The following is a 19,638-nucleotide window of genomic DNA, read 5'->3' as shown; positions in this document are numbered from 1 at the left end:
GGAATTCAACCGTCTTCTTCCATGTCACTCATAAAGCTGTGATTCAGGAGCTGAATTCCTTAAATCCTGGTTCAGTGTTCCAGGACTGAATAGTTTGCTTCATGATTTTTCAGAATTTTGTGTAAGATCAAAGGTTCAAACACTGCAGCTCTCGGATTTCGTTTTGTTTGTTCTGATTTTTGTCTGTTCGCCCTTCCTGATTCAGCCACAGAGCATGCATCCTCTGTCTTATTTCCTTTAGTTGGCCTCATTTACAGATCCAACAGGTGACATAACCCCAGAACAAAGTCATGGCAAGTTTTAATTTGCAGTTAGGCAAGAGCAGTTTGCTAAAAACAAGGACCAGCTGCAGTTCCGGAAGCCTGGAGGTGTAGCTACAAAAGACTGACTTGGTCTGACCCTGGCTCCTCTTCCCCAGTCTGTCCTGTGAGTAGAACCGTCCTTGCAACAGTGTACGTCGTAAGGCTAACGTAAGAATAATGCCACATACAATAAGGCGAGGTAAGGATAAACGAAAACGTGATGTTATTACAACTAGTGCTTCGGGTTAGGTTCCCTCTAGGAAGGCTGTTAGGGATCCTTAAAATTCCTGAGCGTGACCCCCTCACCGAGGCCTAATCTGACTTGCCCCCCAAATCCCGCGGTCCTTCGGAGCCAGTAGGTCGGGGACTGAGATGCCTATCAGACTCCGGAACAGGCACTGACGTCTAGACTGCAGAACACATCGCCACACCTAAAATTGGGAGAGGGGGTTGCCTGGACCTCTGCCTCAAAGCCCGGCTGTGCTGTCTCCGTGGTAACAGCGAAGAAAGCCGGGAGAGCAGCTCTCTTCGGCGCAACTGCCCGCCCTCAGGCTAGACTGACCAATGGTCCCGTGAGTTACCTGAGGCTGGTGTGATTGACAACGGGATGGGGCGAGCTTGGGGAGCCTGGACTGCCTCTATCCAATCGAATTTGAGGACCGACCGGCACCGACCAATCGGGTCGTAACTGAAGGCGTCGTGCCCACCCACCACGCTCTGCGTTGCCTGGAGCCGCGGCGCCCGTAAGCAAATGAAGGGGAAGTTGGGCGTTGAAAGAGCGGCGCTGATTAGCGAATATGGAATCGCCTGATGAAAGCCCACTTGTGATTCGCTCTAAGTAGACTAAAGCCCCTGTGGGCTGGAACTGGCCGGACTGAGAGGTGTGAGTAGGGGACCCGGGAGAGGGGAAGCCAGGTGTAGCGGGTGGAGGTGAGGAAAGAGGGGGCGGCTGCTGAGAGGAGAGAATGGTGGGGCCTGGGGCTGAAGAGGCTGGAGGAAAGCGTGGGCGAATGGCGGTGCGGGGCCCTCTCAGGCTGGACCGCAGGCCCGGCGGTCAACTTGCTGGCAGAGAAGGAAGGCATGTTTTATTTTTCATGCTCCTAAGAAAACGAAATGTCAGTGTCTGATTCGAAATACCCCACGACCCGTAACCTTAATCTCTCTCCCAGCTATTGGGAGGTAGCCGGGCGAACATTCTGAAGATGAGACCTGGGGGCCCCGGGTTGAATCAGCAACAGGGCAGGGAAAAGAAGCTGGATTCCCACTTCCTGGCGGGTTCAGACTCAACGGTGGAGCGTGAAGTGCTGCCTCCTGGCAGCCCCGGGTGGTAGAGTTGACGGACAGACAGTCGCTGCACTTTCAAATCGAAAGAGCACCCAGGAAAAAGTGTGGGAGGATGATGGAATCTGGATCCATTGATCCTCTTTTCAATCAGTGCTTTAAGAGATGATGCCACGTCGATGGCATTTTGGTAGCTTAGCAGTTGATTTTTCCCAGACTTGCATTTTCTTCCATTACAAAGAGGCATTATCCTAATATTTAAAAATTCAAACCATAATGAAGTGTTTAGAGTAGGGAAAAAAAGTATGAAAGATGCTCCCCAATTAATTTTGAAGGTTTGGAACAGCTATAGAGGAAAATGAAAAGGAATCCTCCAGAAGGGCAGTTCACTCTTGTAACCCACTGTTTTGTTTTTTCTTTCTTTCTTTAAGATTTACTTTTTAATGCAGTAACTTTGGTTTATAACATTATATAAGTTTTATGGGTACAACAGTGAACGTCCACTTCCCCTATGCCCTACAGTGTGCTCTCCAGCAAAAATTTAGTTTCCATCCATCACCAAACGGTGGATCCCCTTTACCTGTTTTGCTCCCTCCCACCTTCCCCACTGATAACCACTACCCTGTTCTCCATATCTACCTCTTTGTTTGGGTTTGTTCATTTTTGTTTGTTTATTCCACATGAGTGGAATCACACGGTATTTGTCTTTCTCCATCTGACTTATTTCACTTAGCATAATACCCTCAAGATCTATCCATGTTGTTGCAAATGTCAAGATTTCATCTTTTTTAATGGCTCAGTAGTATTCCATTGTGTGTGTATATGCAACTTCTTTATCTGTTCATCTGTTGATGGGCACTTAGGTTGTTTCCATATCTTGGACATTGTAAATAATGCGATGAACATAGGGTTGCATGTGTCTTTTCAAATTAGTGTTTTCATATTCTTTGGCTAAATACCCAGAAGTGGGTAAGCTGGTAGTTGTATTCTTAACTTCTTGAGGAATCTCCATACTGTCTCCCATAGTAGCTGCCCCAGTTTACATTCCCACCAACAGTATATGAGGGTTCCCTGTTCTCCACATCCTCACTAACACTTTGTAACCCACAGTTTTCTGCTGCTTTCAAGGGCTTGAATCTAAAAATCAGGGGGTGGGTGAGACATCCATCTCCCACTACCAGTATCACTGGGGCCACACTACCCTCCATGGAATCCACATTTGTACTGGACTAATCAACTGGTAATGGTTAGTAGTATTCTCACACGTGATTGACTGATGGGCAGTGTATTTTTAATCCAGTAGGCTGCATGTGCAGGGGTCAGTACCTTAATGTACCCATTTTCTGAGAACTCAGTGTAAGTATATGTAGAACCAACCGTTAAATGAATGCAGAATGCACCACACATACCTCCAAAAAGTTTTGGACAAACTCTTTCCAAAGAAAGACCTCCAGCATGAGTACAGAGAGGGGAAACTTGGCCCTGTGGTTCCTCTCATTGTCAGCTGCCAAACAGGGTGTTCAAATTTAGACAGGTTATTTTTTTTCCGAATCCAGTCTACCTGCTTTAAATTCCACAGACGTTAAATAAATGGACTTACTTTGGAAACCAGGTTAGCTAGACCATCAGTTCTCAAAGAAGGTTTGAAAATGCCCTGGGTGTTAAATAAAAACACTGTCATTCTTTTTTTTTAAGTAAAAATATACTCAGTAATTTAGCTATTCCAATAAGGTAAATAATCACAAGTATTCCCACACTGAATTCACAAGATAAAGTGATTAGATGTTCACTCCATCCCACAACAGCCCTCTATACTGCATCCAACCCTTCCTTTCCACGCTCGGTAAGAAAATGTATGGTTTGGTTATAAAGTGATGAACTTCATTCTTATAAGAGCTTAGGGGTATTCATCTCATTACTTTAAAGCCATACCATCTATGGAACCCAGTGTCACGTGAACTTTTAAGTTTCTATGGAGGATTGAAGGACAGTGTTTCTAATGATACCAGCTTCAACTACCATTCGCCCTGTATTCTAGGTGGTAGAGTCAGTCCAAGTCTTACAGGTAATTTGTCTAATATCTAGCAGCAACTAAGCTCAACTGGTTATCTTGTTAAGGGCAGTACTATTGGCTCAGCCAACCAAAGAGGAAACCTGCGTCTTCTCTAATGCCGTCCTCCTAAGCACCTTTCCGTTCCCACAGCTACGATGAAGCCCAGACCCTCATCCTCTCTCATCTGGAGGATTGCAATCATCTCCTAATTGGTGACCAATCTCTCTTCTCTGATCTCAATTCATATGCACCCTGCCACCAATGACCTCTTTAAAACTCAAGAATCATCTCAAAAATTTCAGAAATAGTGAATATTACACTGAGTGTTTTACCAAATACCTACACCCTATCAGCTAGGTTAATAAACATGAACATTTTGGCACATCTGCTTAAGTTTTTTTTTTTTTTTGTAAAGAAATAAAACATCACAGATTTAGTTCAGATCTTGTTGTTCTCTTTCCTGGCCCCATTCCCCTTCCTTCCAACCTCCCCAGAGACAGACACTCTTCTGAAATTGTTGTGTATCATTCACACCCATGCTTTCATATCTTTACTATCTATGTGTACCTCGTATTACTATTCATATATTTTTTAATTTTAAAAATACAAGTAGTAGACTACTGTGGGCTCCATTCTGCAGCTTGCTTTTAGACTCAGTATTATTTTTGAGATACATTCTAGGTACAGCTAGATCAGGTTTGTTCATTTTAAGTGTTCATTATAAGTATATAATACCCATTCCCTTACTGATGGGCATTTAGGTTTTTTTCGGCTGTTTCGTTGTTATGACCATCTTTGTACATGTCTCTTTCTGCCAGAGTTTCTCTAGGACAGTGGTTCTTCAAGGGGATGTTACTGCCCCTCTGGTCACTTTGGAATTCGTGAGGGCATCTTGGGTTATTATTGTGATTTTGGAGGTGAGGCCAGGTTTACAAAGCAGGGCTGGGGGTGCTAGATGTCCTGCAATAGGCTGGACAGCCCCCGACAGTGAAGAACTGTCCTTCATCCTGCACAACTTTTGAGCGTCTCACAGGATACTTACGTGTAACACGAGCCTAGAACCTAACTCCATTTTTTGTATAAACATAATGTATTTTTTGGCACAGTTTAATATAGTAAAATTTCCAGGAATACAAGTCTAATGTAAATCAAGGGGAAATCATATTTGTGGCTTGGAACTTTAACAAGTGTTGTTCATTGCCCTAGAAAACCAGAGAACTGAAGGCAGCCCAGCTCGTGGTATTTGAGTCGCGGTACAACACACCTGCACCAGCCTGCGTTTGTAGCTTTTGCGTTCAGGGTGATTCTAAGTTTAGCTGAAAGCATCTGAGTGCTGTACTTCATTACGTATGCTGGTGTAGTCAGCCCGAACATTTGTATACTTAAACATATGTTGTTTTATTATGAATCACTTTCCATTTAAAATTGGCTTCTATGACAAAAAGGAGAAGGTCTAGTTTTATTGTTTTCTGATTGGATCACCATTTGTCCCAGCATTATCTGCGAAACCCTTTACCCAAGAATCATAAAGTCAGCTCTGTCCTGTGCAAAGTTTTCTCATCAACGCACGGATCTGTTTTTCTGGGTTCTCAATTTTATTCCACTGGTCCATGCATCTTTATGCCACCATCACACTGTTTTAATTACCTTCATTTTATAATGTGTCTTGTGGCAGTTGGTAACATGAAAGGCAAGTTTCCATCCCAGTTCTCAGAATTTGTGTTCATTATTCTTGGGCGCTTGCTCTCCCATGCAAATTTAGGATCCATTTTCAGGTTCCACAAAAAATTATTTTTAGATTTTGCTTAGAGTTGCATTGAACTGCTAGATTAAGGAAAATTGAGATGCTTCAGTATTGAGTCATCCCATCCATCCAGGAACATAGGTCATTTCTCTATTCAGGCCTTTCAAAAATATGTATCTTCAAATACAGTTTTATAACTTTTGCTATAAAAACCTTCACACCTTTTGTTGGACTTATTCCTACTTACACATGTATGCATATTCATACACACATCTTTTTATCACAGAAGTTTTAAATATATTCAAAAGTATAGAAAATAGTACAGCAGACACCCATGTGCTCACCATCCAGCTTCAAGCAATTAACTCATGACCAGTCTTGTTTCACATTAGCCCCCTTCTTCTCTGCCCCAGATAATTATGAAGTTCCGAGACATCGTTTTCTGTTATCTGTGTTGTTTGTGTGTGTTTGTGTCTATCTGTATAACAAAAATAATCTTTTAGCAGGATAAACACAATACCATCACATTTTTTAAAAAAATATATATTTTTCACTTAAAAAATTAAACAGCAGTTCCCTTATATCATCAAATAACCAGTACTGCTCAGATTTCCCCAGTCATCTCATAGAAGGTTTTTGATAGTTGATTTGTTTGAATCAGGACCCAAACAAAGCCCATATATTATGTCTGGCTGATATGTCTCTTCAGACTTTCTTTGAAGTAAACATTTTGAGAAAAAAAAAGTGTAACACATACAGGAAAGTATACAAATCAGCAGTATACAGCTAGATACAATTTTTAAAAATTAACAAAGTCATGTAACCAACACCCAGATGAAGAAACAAAATTTCACAAGCACCCCAGAACCCCCTTCATGCCCCCACCAGTCACTACTTTCTACAAGGTAACTACACTCCTGAGTTTTAACCCCAAAATTAGTTTGACCTTTTTTTGAGCGTCATGTACATCGAATTATATATACAGTATGAACTCTTGTGTCTAGCTTTTTACACTCTGTATTTGTGAAACTCATCCACGTTGCTGGGCACAGTTGTAGTTCATTTTTGCTGCTTTATATTATTGTATGAATGAATAGATTTTATGTCTAATACCCCACTTTCTCTATTCGATTGATGGATATTTAGGTTGTTTCAGTCTTTCACTGTTTGAAATAGGGCTGCAGTGAACTACAAGTTACTAAAAGAGCTTATGTGTACGTGTCTGTTGGGAACACACCCAGGAAGACAAGACCTGGGTCTAGGGTTCGTGTGTAATCAGCTTTATGCAATTTTGCCAAATAGTCTCCAAAGCAGTAGTGACCACTTACACGCCCAGCAGCAGTGTCTGAGGTTTCAGTTACCCCTCGTCTGTGTCAACACCTGACATTGCCTGTCATTTTCATTGTAGCCATGCTGGTAGGCGTCTAGAGTACTGCATTTCGGTTTTTCACTTGCAGTTTTGTGATCACTCATGAAGCCGAGCACCTCTTCAGATATTCATTGGCCATTTTTATAGCCTCTTTGTCAAGTATTTATTCTTAGGTGCTTGATTGATCAGTTTCTGAGAGACGTATATTAAAAAATCTCCCACTAAATTTATGAGGTTTTCCACTTACTGCAGAGATGCTATCGATTTTGGCTTTACGTATTTTGAGGCTTTGTTTTAGGCTTATTTGTTGTGAGTTGTAGCTTTTTGTTAAATTATTCCTTTTGTGACTGTCATTATTAATATATTTAAAAGCTTTACATTCTGTTTTGCTTGATACTAACATTGCTTCATCAAGCTATATTTTATTTTGTTTTGCTTTGCTTGTTTTTTTTAAATTGTGGTTAAAAAAAACCCCACATATGTAAAATTTACTATCTTAACCATTTTTAAGTGTTCAGTTCAGTAGTGTTAAGTATATTCACATGGTTGTGCAACAGATCTCTAGGAAACTTTCATCTTGCAAAACTGAAGCTCTGTGTTCATTGAACAACTTCCCCTTTCCCCTCTTCCCCTTCTTTTTGTTTTGTTAGTGTTTGCTTTGTATGTCTTTTTCAATTTCTTTCTTTTCAGCCTCTCTCTCATTTTGCTTTCTGTGCGGCTTTTATAAAGAGCTATTTCTAAAAAGATCTAATATGAGAATCTCTTCTAAGATTCAAGTGTAGACTGCCTGCATTCACTATGATTACTGTTGTATTTGGGTTTATCTTTACAATCTTATTTTGTATTTTCCTTTGTTTCTTTCCACTCCTGACTTCTGCTTTCTTCCTTTATTTTTTTCACTCTCCTAGAATGGAAGGTATTCATCCTATTTCTGTTAATTGGTGTTCACCTATGTGTTTTTTAACTTGCATATTTAGCCTAAGAAAACCTATGGGTAATCATTAACGCTTACCTCCTCAGAGCAAAATAATAGTAATAACTCTCACCTCCTCAGAGCAAAATTAAGTTTGAGCTGTCCTTCCTCATCTTCCACTTAACTCTTGACAGATATTTTAGTTCTCCCTTGTTTTTAACTCGTCAAAAAATTAGTCACTATCATTACGGAAGTCTTACTGTCAGTATGTCCCAGTATTTTTCTCACCATCCCTCCCTACATACCACTTCTTTCTTGGTTCATTTTCCTTCTTGGTGAAGTATGTCCATGAGAGGTGAGCTCCATCCCAGCCTTCGTCTGAAGACTTTGTTATTTTATACTCACTCTAGTGGGAGCCTTGCACGCTGACCTCCCTACAGAGAGGGTTCTGTTTGTTTCCACCAGAATCCTACGGGCTTCTCGCTTTTAGTCTAGGTTCATGTTAACGTTACTACTTGGGATTCCCATGCCACATCGACAGTGTGACTTGAACCCCTCTCCTGTAGGGGATGCAGATTTCTCCTGGGTTATTCTCTTCTCCACCCAAGTCAGCAGCAGATGTTTTAGTCCGTATTTCAAAGACAAGTGAGCTGTCTCAGAGCCTGTTGTCATGCCTTGTTCTCAGGTCAAGATCTCTGTGCCGTGGGTCTGAGACCTCATCTGTCCAGGAGAGGACCACTCCTGAGGTTTGTACCTGGTTCCAGGAATCTGCTGCTGCTCACTATGCAGGCTTTGAGTGACATTTTTGACTACAGCATTAAAGATTTCTGTTTATGGCTTTCAAGCTCCCCTGTGTATTAAATTCTTTTTGTTCTATTTGAGTAAGCATTTCTACATGTTTGCTGTCGTGTGAGGTCCTTCCCCGGTCAGCTGTCCAGTGTATTGACCAGAATTGACATTCCTCTGTTTCTAAAATTAGATACGATCCTGTCACTCCTTCACTTGACTTCTGTGGACTTGCCAGCACTGCTTCATTTATTCATCCAACAAATATTTATTGCTGATAATCTCTGTGGAAAGAACTGGGGAGATCTGTAGTGAGCAAGACAGAAGGTCTCTGCCCTCTTGGAGTTTACCATTCTAGCTGGAGAGACAAAGTAAGCCTGTGAACAACACCAAAATGTAAACCAAAGTTTGTGACATGAGCTCTGAAGGAAATAGAGTGAATACAGGTTCCTTTAGCTAGGACAGTCAGAGATGGCATCTGAGAGGCTACATCTAAAGCTGGATCAGAAGGATGAGGAGAAGTCAGCCCTGCAGATAGTAGACGGCTTGTCTGGGGGCAGGGTTTAATTCCAGGCAGTGGGAACAGCAGGTACAAGGACCTGGAGGTGGGAGAACCCTTGGTGTGTTGAGTTACTGACAACACCATTGTGCTCTAAGGAGGGGAGAATGGGCCAGAGGTGGTCGGGGGTGGTAGGGGGCACCCATCTGCTGCCATCCCCTGTCTGCCCCGCCCCCCCCTTACTCTGTCCTCTGGCCCCACCTTTTCTCTCCCAAATGGGCCCATGCAAAGCTACCTCCTTTATAAAGCCTTTCTCACATCTCAACTCCCATCACACTTTGTTTTTTTTACTTACCAGAATAGAGAGTTCGAGATTTGCAGATACTAACTACTGTAACAAGTTTATACTGTGCAGCACAGAGAACTACATCAGTATCTTGTAGTAACCTATCATGAAAAAGAATATGAAAACAAATATATGCATGTTCATGTATGACTGAAACTTTATGCTGTGCACCAGAAATTGACACAACATTGTAAACTGTCTATACTTCAATAAAAAACAAACCGAAAAGATTTTGAAAAAGAATGGAGAGTGGTCTACATGACAGTGTTCTCCAATAAGTCTTAACCCTCTGTTGGAAGAAATGTCTCATTTACCTCTGTGCTCCCAGCTTGTAGCACAAAGCTCTGCTCGGTAGACACAAAATCAGTGGTGACTGAAAAAAATGTGATTTTTTTGTTGGTTTTTTTAGTGGTTTATACTTAGGACTTACTTTCCAATATTTTTATAGCAGGACTTCTTATGGATAATAAGTTTTTGGTATTTAAGCCATCAGGGTAAAGAAAACCATCAGCTTGAGGAGGAATTTGTTTGGCTGAAGGCTCAAGACTTGCCTCTGATGCATATAGGGAAAACCAGGGGAGATACTGTGGTATGACATTACCCTGGAGAGGGTGGAATAGTGGCCCCAAAAAGGACATATCCACATCCTAACCCCTGGAACTTGTGAATGTGACCTTATTTGGGAAAAGGCTCTTTGCAGATATAATTAAGTTAAGGATCTTGAGATCACGAAGGATCATCTGGGTGGAGCCAAATCCAATTAGCAGATGTTAATACTGTCCCATCACATGATCCCTCAGTTACCTCTTCTGTAACCTGGATATGATCATACCTACCTCAGAAGCTCAGGGCCATGACTGAATGAGATGTATTTGTAAGGTGCTCAACACAAGTGAATGTTCAAAAATAGTGATGGCTTTTCTTCTCCAGGGACTGAGAGTTTGCCTCCTTTTAAGAATAAAAAATCAGCAAAAGAGTGGGCCATTTGTGTCTCGTGACTGTCCAGTGAGTCACAGCTCACACCACAGACTTAACCTGAGAGGGCCCTGGGACTCTTGGGTCCCGACGCCTCTTGCAGCCCTTGGGAAGTCCAGCTTCTGGATTGTGGGAAGAGAAACCAGAACTCAGATGCCAAACCTGAACTGACCCACACGGAGCAGAAAGCCGCTGCTCAGTCCTCACCAAGGAGAAAGGTGTGGGCTCTAAATTTCTGATTCCGATTAAGGGACTCAGCCTTCCCAAAGACCTGTACTGATGAATCCTCCAATCATCAAAAATCCCCCAGAATTGATCAGGACTTTCTATGTTTGTCTGAATGCCCTTAGGAGACCCAGGAGCACGCCTAAGTCGGATGGTACCCGGGACAGCTCATCGCACCGGTCACCTGCCTGTCTCCACGCATGGCCGGCACCGTGCTGGGCGTGGGGGCCGGCGTGTTCCTCCTTGCCCTGCTCTGGGTGTCGGTGCTGCTGCTGTGTGTGCTGTTGTCCAGAGCCTCCGGGGTAGCTAGGTAAGGCCTTCTTGCCAGCTGGGAGTCCCAGGTAAAAGCAATTAGAAGCGAAATCGCTGACGCTTGTGAAGCATTGAGGATTCAGAAGCTCGTTGTTGTAATTACTGGCAGTTGGAATGAGTTGCATTTTAACCTCTTATCATAAGCACTCGCTGTGTTATTTGTGCTCGGAAGCAGAGGTGGGAGGAGAGGGAGGTGGTATCTGTCAGCTCTCAGTGCAGAGATGGAGACACAAGAGATGAAAGGAGGATCTGTTTTCGCTGCCTAAAGAGCGTCTCGGGGGTGTGCGTGTGCGTGTTTCTTGATTGTTCAGAAAGGAGGATTTGTTTTCGCTGCCTAAAGAGCGTCTCGGGGGTGTGCGTGTTTCTTGATTGTTCAGATTTATGGCAGGTGCTCGGACCAGTCCCCAGGGCTCTAGACCTGGGCCCGGGGACACTGAGGAGGCTCTGGGTGACTTGGGCGGGCACCCTGTTAGGTGCCACACACTGACTCTGAGAACACCACAGAGTCGCACCCTCTGGCTGGATAATGCGGGTGCAAAGCAGCAAGTTACATAATTTACGAAAGTATTCTTGGTTCAAGGCCCCGCAGTGGGGGTGGGGGAAGGCTGCTTCTGTTTTTCCTGATTATGACCATGCAGAGGCAAAAATGAAAACTCCCAATTCCCATTCTTAGGAATTTGGAACTACCAGGGGTAAACAGGAGCGCATCCCGCTGGTACCTGTCTGGGAGGAAGGGCGTTGGGATGAAGAGGAAACATTTCTCAATGCCCTGGGCCACATGGGCAGTGCAGGAGGCACCGTTAAGGGACTGGAGGAGAATATTGATCCCAGGGCAGGGCCAGTCCCGGCCTGACTGATTAGAGAGGAAACTAAACAGTGCTTTTAACCCTCTTTCGACCCCAGGTTCTCTGTCATTTTCGTGTTCCTCGGGGCTCTGATCGTCACCGCTGTCCTGTTGCTCTTACCCCGAGCCAGCGAATTCCCAGCCCCCGAGGCTGAGATGAAGGTAAAACCGTAAGATTTGTTTTGCCTCCTTAGTTGTAATTCTTCTTTCTCTTGGACTAGACCTGCGTCCTGCCCACCACGGTCCCTGATGCCAGGTGGGCAGAGATGTGTTAGAACAATTGGAAAGTTGACACCTGAAGGGGTGGGGGGAAGCTCAGAGGGAGTTTTAAGGAGTCCCCCTCCCCGCCCCCAGGAAGAGCACCTGCTTCTGATGCTCACGTGCAGCACTGCCCACAACTCTTTGCCTGATTTGGTCTCATCTCCGCTTTGCATCAAGTGGAAAGAGCAGTGCGTCCAGAAGCCACGTCGCCTCTGGGGCTGGGGAAGAGCCTGTCCTGAGTGAGAGAGTCCCGCCCCCGAGGCCTCAGCACAGAAACTGATCCCCACCCACACGTACGCAGGGCCCTCAGATGCCAAATGACACGCTTTTCCATCCCCACGTGTTTGACTTTTCCACTTGTGAAGTGGAGGGAGTACTTTCCATAGGGAAGAGCCGGCGGGTGGGGCGGGAAGCAGAAGTTGTAGAGATAGTTGCATTTAATACTAATAGGTCTTTAGGGAAGTTCCTTTGGTCCTTGTTTCCAGAACCACATCTCCCAGCACCTACCTGTCTGAATGGATTTTTCTTGTCTCTCTCATAGACCACCCCCCAGTCTGGTTCATTCCTGAGTGGGGCTCTGGCTTTGCCATGCACATCTGGTCTCAGACCCCTATGATCGTGATAATGGTCTTGACTTCCTGTGTCCCATTACTCCTTCTAGCAGCTTCTTTCCTCCATTTTAATTTTTTAAGTTGTGATGATGGCAGTAGCTAACATCTTTTAAGGCATCCCTGTGTGCCAGGTTCTGTGCTAAGCACGTTATTTACATGGTCTCATTTAAACCTCAGGACAACCCTAAGTGGCATGAAATAGGTACTATTAGTATCCCCATTTTATAGGTAAGGCCACCGAGGCCAGAAGAGATTAAGGTAACTTGCCAAGATCAGACAGTATAGGAAGAGGCAGAGCAAGGATTCAGGCTGAGGTCTGTCTTTAAAACCTTCATCGTTGGGGACTCAACAGAATCCTAGGGAACATCACAGAGTTCATAGGTGACTATTTAGACAGCAGTACACAAAATTATATAACTTCTGAACTAAAATCAGCACACATTTCCAATTCTATCTAGGACTAACCATGGCAAGAGGGAGGAAATTCGTTCTGAAAATTCCACGGGAAATTCTTACCACACAAAGTTAAGGAATTTTTTTCACACATGCCAGGGTTTTTGGTCAGCAGTTGAAAACCACCCTGACCATCTCAGGACCGTGTGTGAGATCTAGGGTGAAGACTCCCACCCTGGTCTCCCAGTCTGGCAGGGGAAGAACAGTGAAGGCCGTGCATTTCCAGATCCCTGCAGATGTGAACGCTGGGAGAAGGGCACAGAGCAAGCGCTGTTTGGAAATCCATCCCTGTGTCCTCTATTGCAGGAGTTTCAGACTCAGGAGAGCAGAATGGGCTTTGAGCAAAATCCATTCGTCAGCACGGCCAGCAGGACTGGCGTTCTCATTTTCATGTTTTGAGCACCAGCCCCTGCAGCCGCCCGGCTCAACATAGTATCAATAATACATGGCCTGGGCCTGCCGCACCCAAGGCCTGCTAATTGGCTAATTAAAAGGGGAACCTTGTTGAATGAGCAAACATGGAGCCCGCGAGAGACTTGTTCAGTGCTGGAGCCAAGGTCAAAGTCATGTCAAAGCTGTCTTATCACATTGACCTTTGTTGTAAGTTGGCTGTTGGGGTAACCTCCGGAGTAGCCCTTTGCTTCTTGGCAAATCTGGGGCTCAGTGATCACAGCAGAGCTTGGACTCGACAAGGTGGATCCACCACTGCTGTAACAAATTACCACAGACTTAGTGACTTGCAACACAAATGCACTGTCTTCTAGTTCTGTCGGGTAGAAGTCCAAAATCAGCCTCACTGGACCAAAATCAAGGAGTTGGCAGGGCTGTCTTCCTTTCTGGAGGTTCTGGGGAAGAGTCTGTCTCCCCGCCCTTTCCTGCTGCTAGAGGCCACCCTTGGCCCATGGCCCCTTTGCTCCGTCTTCAGAGCCAGCAGAGTAGTCTCTCAACACCACCTCCATCCTCACAGCCCTACCTCTGACCCTCCCCCCTGCCTCCCTCTAGCACTTGTAAGGACACTTGTGATGACACTGGGCCACCTGGGTAGACACACCAAGCCAGTCCTCCTACTTTAAGGTCAGTTGATGAACAAAACTTTCATTCCGCCTACAACCTTAATTCCCTTCTGTCATGTAATTTAACACATTCACAGTTTCTGGAGATGTGGATGTGGGCATTTTAGAGCCAGATTCTGTGACCACAGTCACCTTTCAGGTACTTTGGGTTCCCTTTAGGAGCTGGGTTCTGAAAGCTTCTGGACTTGCAATGTCTCCAGTCACTTGCTTTGTGCTGCTCCATTAAGTCTGTAGATTAAAATGGTTTTTCCTGCTGCCATTTGGACCCAAGGAAAAGAGAGCTCTGGCAGTGAACAGTGGACAAGTGGGTAGAGTCAATACCAGTTGTAAGTATTTGTCAGCAAAGACCAGCTGTTCCGGGGCCTCAAGTATGACTGGTTGCCAGGCAACCAGCTATATGATTTGGGGCAAGTTACTTATCCTCTTAGTGATTCAGTGTCTCAGGTAAATGGCCTGGAATTCGGGGTTATGAACGTTAGGGTTCAGAACTCTTCTGATGAAAATTTTAGAGTCACTTATTTTATTTTGAAAATGACCCCTCCTGATTGGCAATGGATTGATGATTTAGGGGTTTGAATCTTGGATATGTGGGGTTTATTATACAGTTGTATTTTTTATATGTATTCAAAATTCTCCAGAATGGAAAGTTAACAGCAACAAGATGATCCTTCCTAAGACCAAGTGAGCAAGCTTCTCGTTCACGCCTGCAGATGACTGACTCCACAATGTGACAGACCTCGTCCAGGGTCTCCAGAATGCTTATGAACTGCCCACATTGAGCCATTTGTCTCCTGTACTTCACTCAGCCTTTCTTTAGCTTGTATTTCCAGCTCAGGGCATAGAGAAAAAGGTTGGTTCTTTCTTAGCCATTTACAGAGTAGACTCGGCAGAATGTTGCTGGAAGTTACAAACGTGGACATTCTCTGAGCCCATTCATCTGAGATTTCAGATGAGCACAGCCAGGATGTGGAAATGATAGTAGTTTTCATTTTTGATGTTTCTTTCTCCAGATTGTGGATGCCTTTTTCATCGGCCGCTATGTCCTGCTGGCTTTCCTCACTGTTGTCTTCCTTGGAAGCCTCTTCTTGGTGCTAATCCATCACATCCTGGAACCAATCTATGCCAAACCACTGCGGTCCTACTGAGCACCCTTCAGGAAAACCAGACCCTGTCCTCTCCCTCACTTTGATGTCACTGATGAGCAGAAGGACACTGTTCAGAGCCTTGTTTTGGCAGCCTTCATACCTTAAGATCAGAGGAACATCCATCCATCACTAAGACAAACCCTGTGAGTCCTGGCTTGCAGAAACGGTTGCAAAGTTGCCCCTGGGGAGAGAGTCGCACCAGTTCAGGAGGGATATTGCTGTCTTCTTAGCCCCGGTACCTCAGGTTTTCAGTCTCTTTTGAAAGGGAAACAGCAACAGTGATTTGCTTACAGTAGATTTTCAATCAAGACATCAGTAAGTGAATTTTGGGGAAAGGAGCACTTTGGCTTCTGCTGTCCAATAGATGGAAAAACCTGGTCCTTTCTGATAACACGTAAAATTCTTAGTTACAAGGTCAAGATCATTTGAAAGGGGTAGTAGGTGCCAAAGTTCGAAAGGTAATTTTCATGTGATGACCCGGAAACGTTCAGGTGTCAGTTAGGAGCACTCTGTGCACATCACGACTCAGGGCTCTACAAGGGTAATGGTGTCCCTTCCTTCTGCTCCCAAGAAAGTCAGCAGTAGCCAGAAGACCGACTTCCACCCCAAACTCCTGGCCACAGCTTTCTGAATCTAGTGTTTCTATGTTTGGGGTTTACTCGGGGGTATGGAGATGTCGGTTGTTTGTCTTGCTGCTCTGTCTCTCTGGATTCTTTTTCTTCCAGGATTCAGTAGCCTTTGTTGCCTTATTTAGTTACTGTAAGAGCCCATTTGGGGTAACTGTCTTCTCTTTCATCTTTGTAGCTCTTTCTCCAAAGCTGGTGAGGAATGTCTATTCCTAGGGTCAGAGATACCTTATACTTTACACCTAAGCCCCCAGCTGAAGTGAAATGTGTCATTACACGGAGCGGCTCTGGGCTGGTTCCACTTTGGAAGTCTCATCCCGGCTCCCGAGAGCTGTTTGAAGAAGGATCTTCTGGCTTAAAATGAAAAGCCAGAAAAAAAATTGGAAAAAGAATTTTGATTGAGGACATGCTATATGCCAGTAGTACACTAGTCTATTTTTTTTTTAATTTTTTCACCAATGTAAATGACAGGCTTGTGTGTTAAGAACAAAAATGCATTTCATACAAAGGGTAGTTTAGCCCGACCTGCCTTCTGTTGGCCCCATAACTACCAGCAGAGGTGAAACGGATGCTAGGTTACTTTCTACCTTCATATGCAAAGTCCCCACAGGGTTGGGATAAGAAGTAGAATGCTGGGAGGCACAGCATGAATTTCACTGAGTTCTACATGGGGCGCCCTGATAACCAGTGCCGAATATGGCCCCCCTTGTTTTCACGGCCTTCCTGGGGGCGAGGCTTAGAGGGCATCCCTTAAACACGAACCACCTCATTCATGGTTCTTTGAACGATGGTCTTAGAGCAGGTTGTGCAACCCAGAGGGGATCCCATGACAGACTGTGATGATCCCACTGTTGCGAAGTGGGGGAGGGAGGGTGAATCAGGGTTTTTATATAAGAAAACAGGTTATTTCATAGCCTCTTAAAACTGTGTCCTGACAAAAACTAAATTAGCAGGAGGCCACCCTATCCCCACAATGGAGACGTTCGTCTGATCCACTAGGTGGCGCTGTGTGTTACGCTTTAGAAGTCTCAAGCCACCAAAACACACTAGGTTAATTTTTTGACGAGTTCCTTGTGTTTCTCACTTATAAAATAGAAGTAAAGCTAACATTTTTTGCTGATGCACGGGATCTGATATTTCATCTAAAAATTAATCAAACTTACTGTAAGATGCTCAGTTATAAGGGAGTGCTCAGCCATTCATCCACACTGCACAGAGCAGTTGTCACCATTCACTCAGCGTCCACTGTGTGCCTCCTGGGGGTAAAGCATGGTTCTGCTGCAGTAAATCAGCCCAAGGATGAGACTCTGAGGAATCTAGGCTGTCTTCTTCACTCCCACCCTGGGAGAAGGGCATCCAAATCATTTAACAATATTTTAATTCTTTAAAAATTTTTTATATTTTTATTGAACTGCAGTTGATTTACAGTGTTAATTTCAGGTGTACAGCAAGGCGATTCAGCTATACATATACATACAATTATATTTTCTTCAGATTCTTTTCCATTATAGCTTATTGCAAGAAATTGAATATAGTTCCCTGTGCTGTACAGTAGGTCCTTTTGTTTATCTATTTTGTATATAATAATGTATACCTGTTAATCCCAAACTCCTATCTTATCTCTCTCCCCTCTTCTTCCCCTTTGGTAACCATAGTTTATTTTCTATGTCCGTGAGTCTATTTCTGGTTTGTAAATAAAATTTGTATCTTTTTTTAGATTCCACATATAAGTGATATCATATGATGTATGTCTTTCTCTGTCTGACTTACTTCACCTAATATGATCATCTCTAGGTCCATCTGAAATGTTTTTATGCCAACATAAACTAATCCATTTCTTGTTCTGTTCTCTAAGGCAGAAACTTTTCTATCACCTCTGTCTCATTGCCGCTGCAGGTGAAGCATTTTTGTTTTCCTTTTATTTTTATGCACGTGTAAAGAAACCTGCTGCAGTTATTTCAGATGAGAAACAGGTGGAGATTTTTAAAGTGGCGCAGTTGGTGGTGGGGCTCCAGCTTGACATCGGGCGGGATTCCTGACGTCTCGTTTCTCAGATAGTTTAAAGATCGGTTTTGACTTTCCCGACAACTCCTTATTTTTTACATTGGTTAATCCTACTTCTTCACTTTACCCACCATTCCCCTGATGCATATCCAAAAATGGTGAACGTTTCATTAAGGAATTCCGAATTGACATTTCCAGTACAAGTAACAAACATTTTATCATAACTTCCTGGCTTAAACCTTTAAGTATTTGGCTCTTACTACATAGGAGCAAGTTTCCAGCCATGGGAATTGAAACTGCATGGAAATGAATCTGGAGAAGGGTTGACGATCCTCACAGGAGCATAAAAACTCGGGCCTGGAAGGGATGTTGTAGTCCACCAAGTTTAACCTTTACTCTCTGTCTCAATAGTTGGGAATATTCTTTTCTTCCCATGCTGGAATCACAACTTTTATTATATTTAGCAAACAAGCTAGACATTTTTCTAGGTATTAACTTACGTAATCCTCATGGCAACCCTGTGCAATAAGCACTCAGCACCCCCACTTCACGGACGGGGCACAGACACAGAGGGGCGAGGTGGTTTGCTTGAGGTCACTCAGCGAGGGATTAAATAGGAGTCGGGACCTGAGGTCGGGCAGTCTAAGCTCTTAACTGCTTGATACTCTGTTGCTTCATAAGATGAAAACACAGGGAAAGGAGGGACCAAGGTAATACTGAGGAGAAGCAGCTGAGTCTAGTGGAAAATCCAGAATCTTAGGGATTGGCCAGGAATCAGGGCCAAGTTTAAAGGTCACGTGGGGCCTCAGGGACAGCATCACCGTTCACCTCTGGCTTTGGCAGGTCTCTGTGCTCTTAGACTTTGGCATCCCCCTCACCTAGAGATACTCACCCATGGGGCAGCTTGTGGATCGAGTGACCAAGGACTTACACAGCAATCTCTCTCTTCAGCACTGTTTTCTGTCTACCCAGAAAGTTTGATACTTGGGTTGGTTTTCAGAAGTGCCGGTGGAAGAATCAAGGCCACAAGCCAAAAATGTGCATATGTTTCTTGATCTCTGTCTCTAGCAGATCCCGGTGGTTGCTGTTTACTCAAGGAAAAAAAAATGTTTCCAAGTCCCTGCACTCGCACCCCAACACACACCCTCCTGTCTCAGGTTCCTGGGACCTAAGAAATGACAGCAGGGATCAAAATCGGGCCCAGAACCATAGACAGAATGAGAAAGCTCATTTTCTGGTCTTGCTCACATGCTCTGGACACTGTAGAAGGTGTGCATCAGCCCTGATCCTGCCTGCAGAGAGCTCTCGGGGTACTTACACACGTGGCAGCTATGCGGTACCTAGGTGCTCCATGGCCATCCTTCCACTTAAAAAAAAAAATCTTTGAGAATTTCTTCAGTTTTGCTGTCTTCAAATTGATATTGCCCCCATTTTACACTGGGGACATGTAATAGTTTCCTGTCACTGCTGTAACAAATCACCACAAACCGAGTAGTTCACAACAATACAAATGTATCATCTTACAGTTCTGGAGGTTGGAAATCTGAAATGGGTTTCACGAGGCTAAAATAAAGGTTTTGGAGGCTCGAGGGGAGAATCCTGTTTCCTTGCCTTTTCCAGCCATGGCCTTTCCTCTCTCTTCAAAGCCAGCATCTTCTAACCCAATACCTGACACTGCAGCCTCCCTCTTTGATTTATAAGGAGCCATGTGACTCCACTGGGCCCACCCTGACATCCCAAATAGTCTTCCCATCGCATGGTCCTTAACCACATCTGCAGAGTCTCATTTGCCATGTAAGACAACATTCACCGGTCC

The 19,638-nt window shown here is 44.2% G+C and overlaps 1 protein-coding gene across 6 annotated transcripts; it reads left to right on the top strand.

The window, feature by feature from the left end:
- Positions 1-1,053: 1,053 nt before the first annotated feature.
- Positions 1,054-19,411, top strand: TMEM218 (transmembrane protein 218). Of its 6 annotated transcripts, XM_074356859.1 has the most exons (8): positions 1,119-1,185; positions 8,348-8,408; positions 8,642-8,819; positions 10,224-10,486; positions 10,619-10,803; positions 11,479-11,554; positions 11,707-11,811; positions 15,058-19,411. In XM_074356859.1, exons 5-8 carry the CDS (start codon positions 10,694-10,696, stop codon positions 15,190-15,192), a joined length of 426 nt encoding a protein of 141 aa, XP_074212960.1. In that variant the 5' UTR covers positions 1,119-1,185; positions 8,348-8,408; positions 8,642-8,819; positions 10,224-10,486; positions 10,619-10,693; the 3' UTR covers positions 15,193-19,411. The 6 variants fall into 6 exon arrangements, with proteins under 6 accessions (XP_074212957.1, XP_074212958.1, XP_074212960.1 ...); XM_045521680.2 differs by lacking the exon at positions 11,479-11,554 and having other exon boundaries at positions 1,142-1,185; positions 11,709-11,811; XM_074356858.1 differs by lacking the exons at positions 10,224-10,486; positions 11,479-11,554 and having other exon boundaries at positions 1,135-1,185; positions 11,709-11,811.
- Positions 19,412-19,638: the final 227 nt, after the last annotated feature.

This window comes from Camelus bactrianus, chromosome 33, assembly GCF_048773025.1.
Source record: "Camelus bactrianus isolate YW-2024 breed Bactrian camel chromosome 33, ASM4877302v1, whole genome shotgun sequence".
Lineage (NCBI taxonomy): Eukaryota > Metazoa > Chordata > Mammalia > Artiodactyla > Camelidae > Camelus > Camelus bactrianus.
Note: the sequence above shows the minus strand (reverse complement) of the source record. Positions and strands in the feature narration are given on the sequence as shown.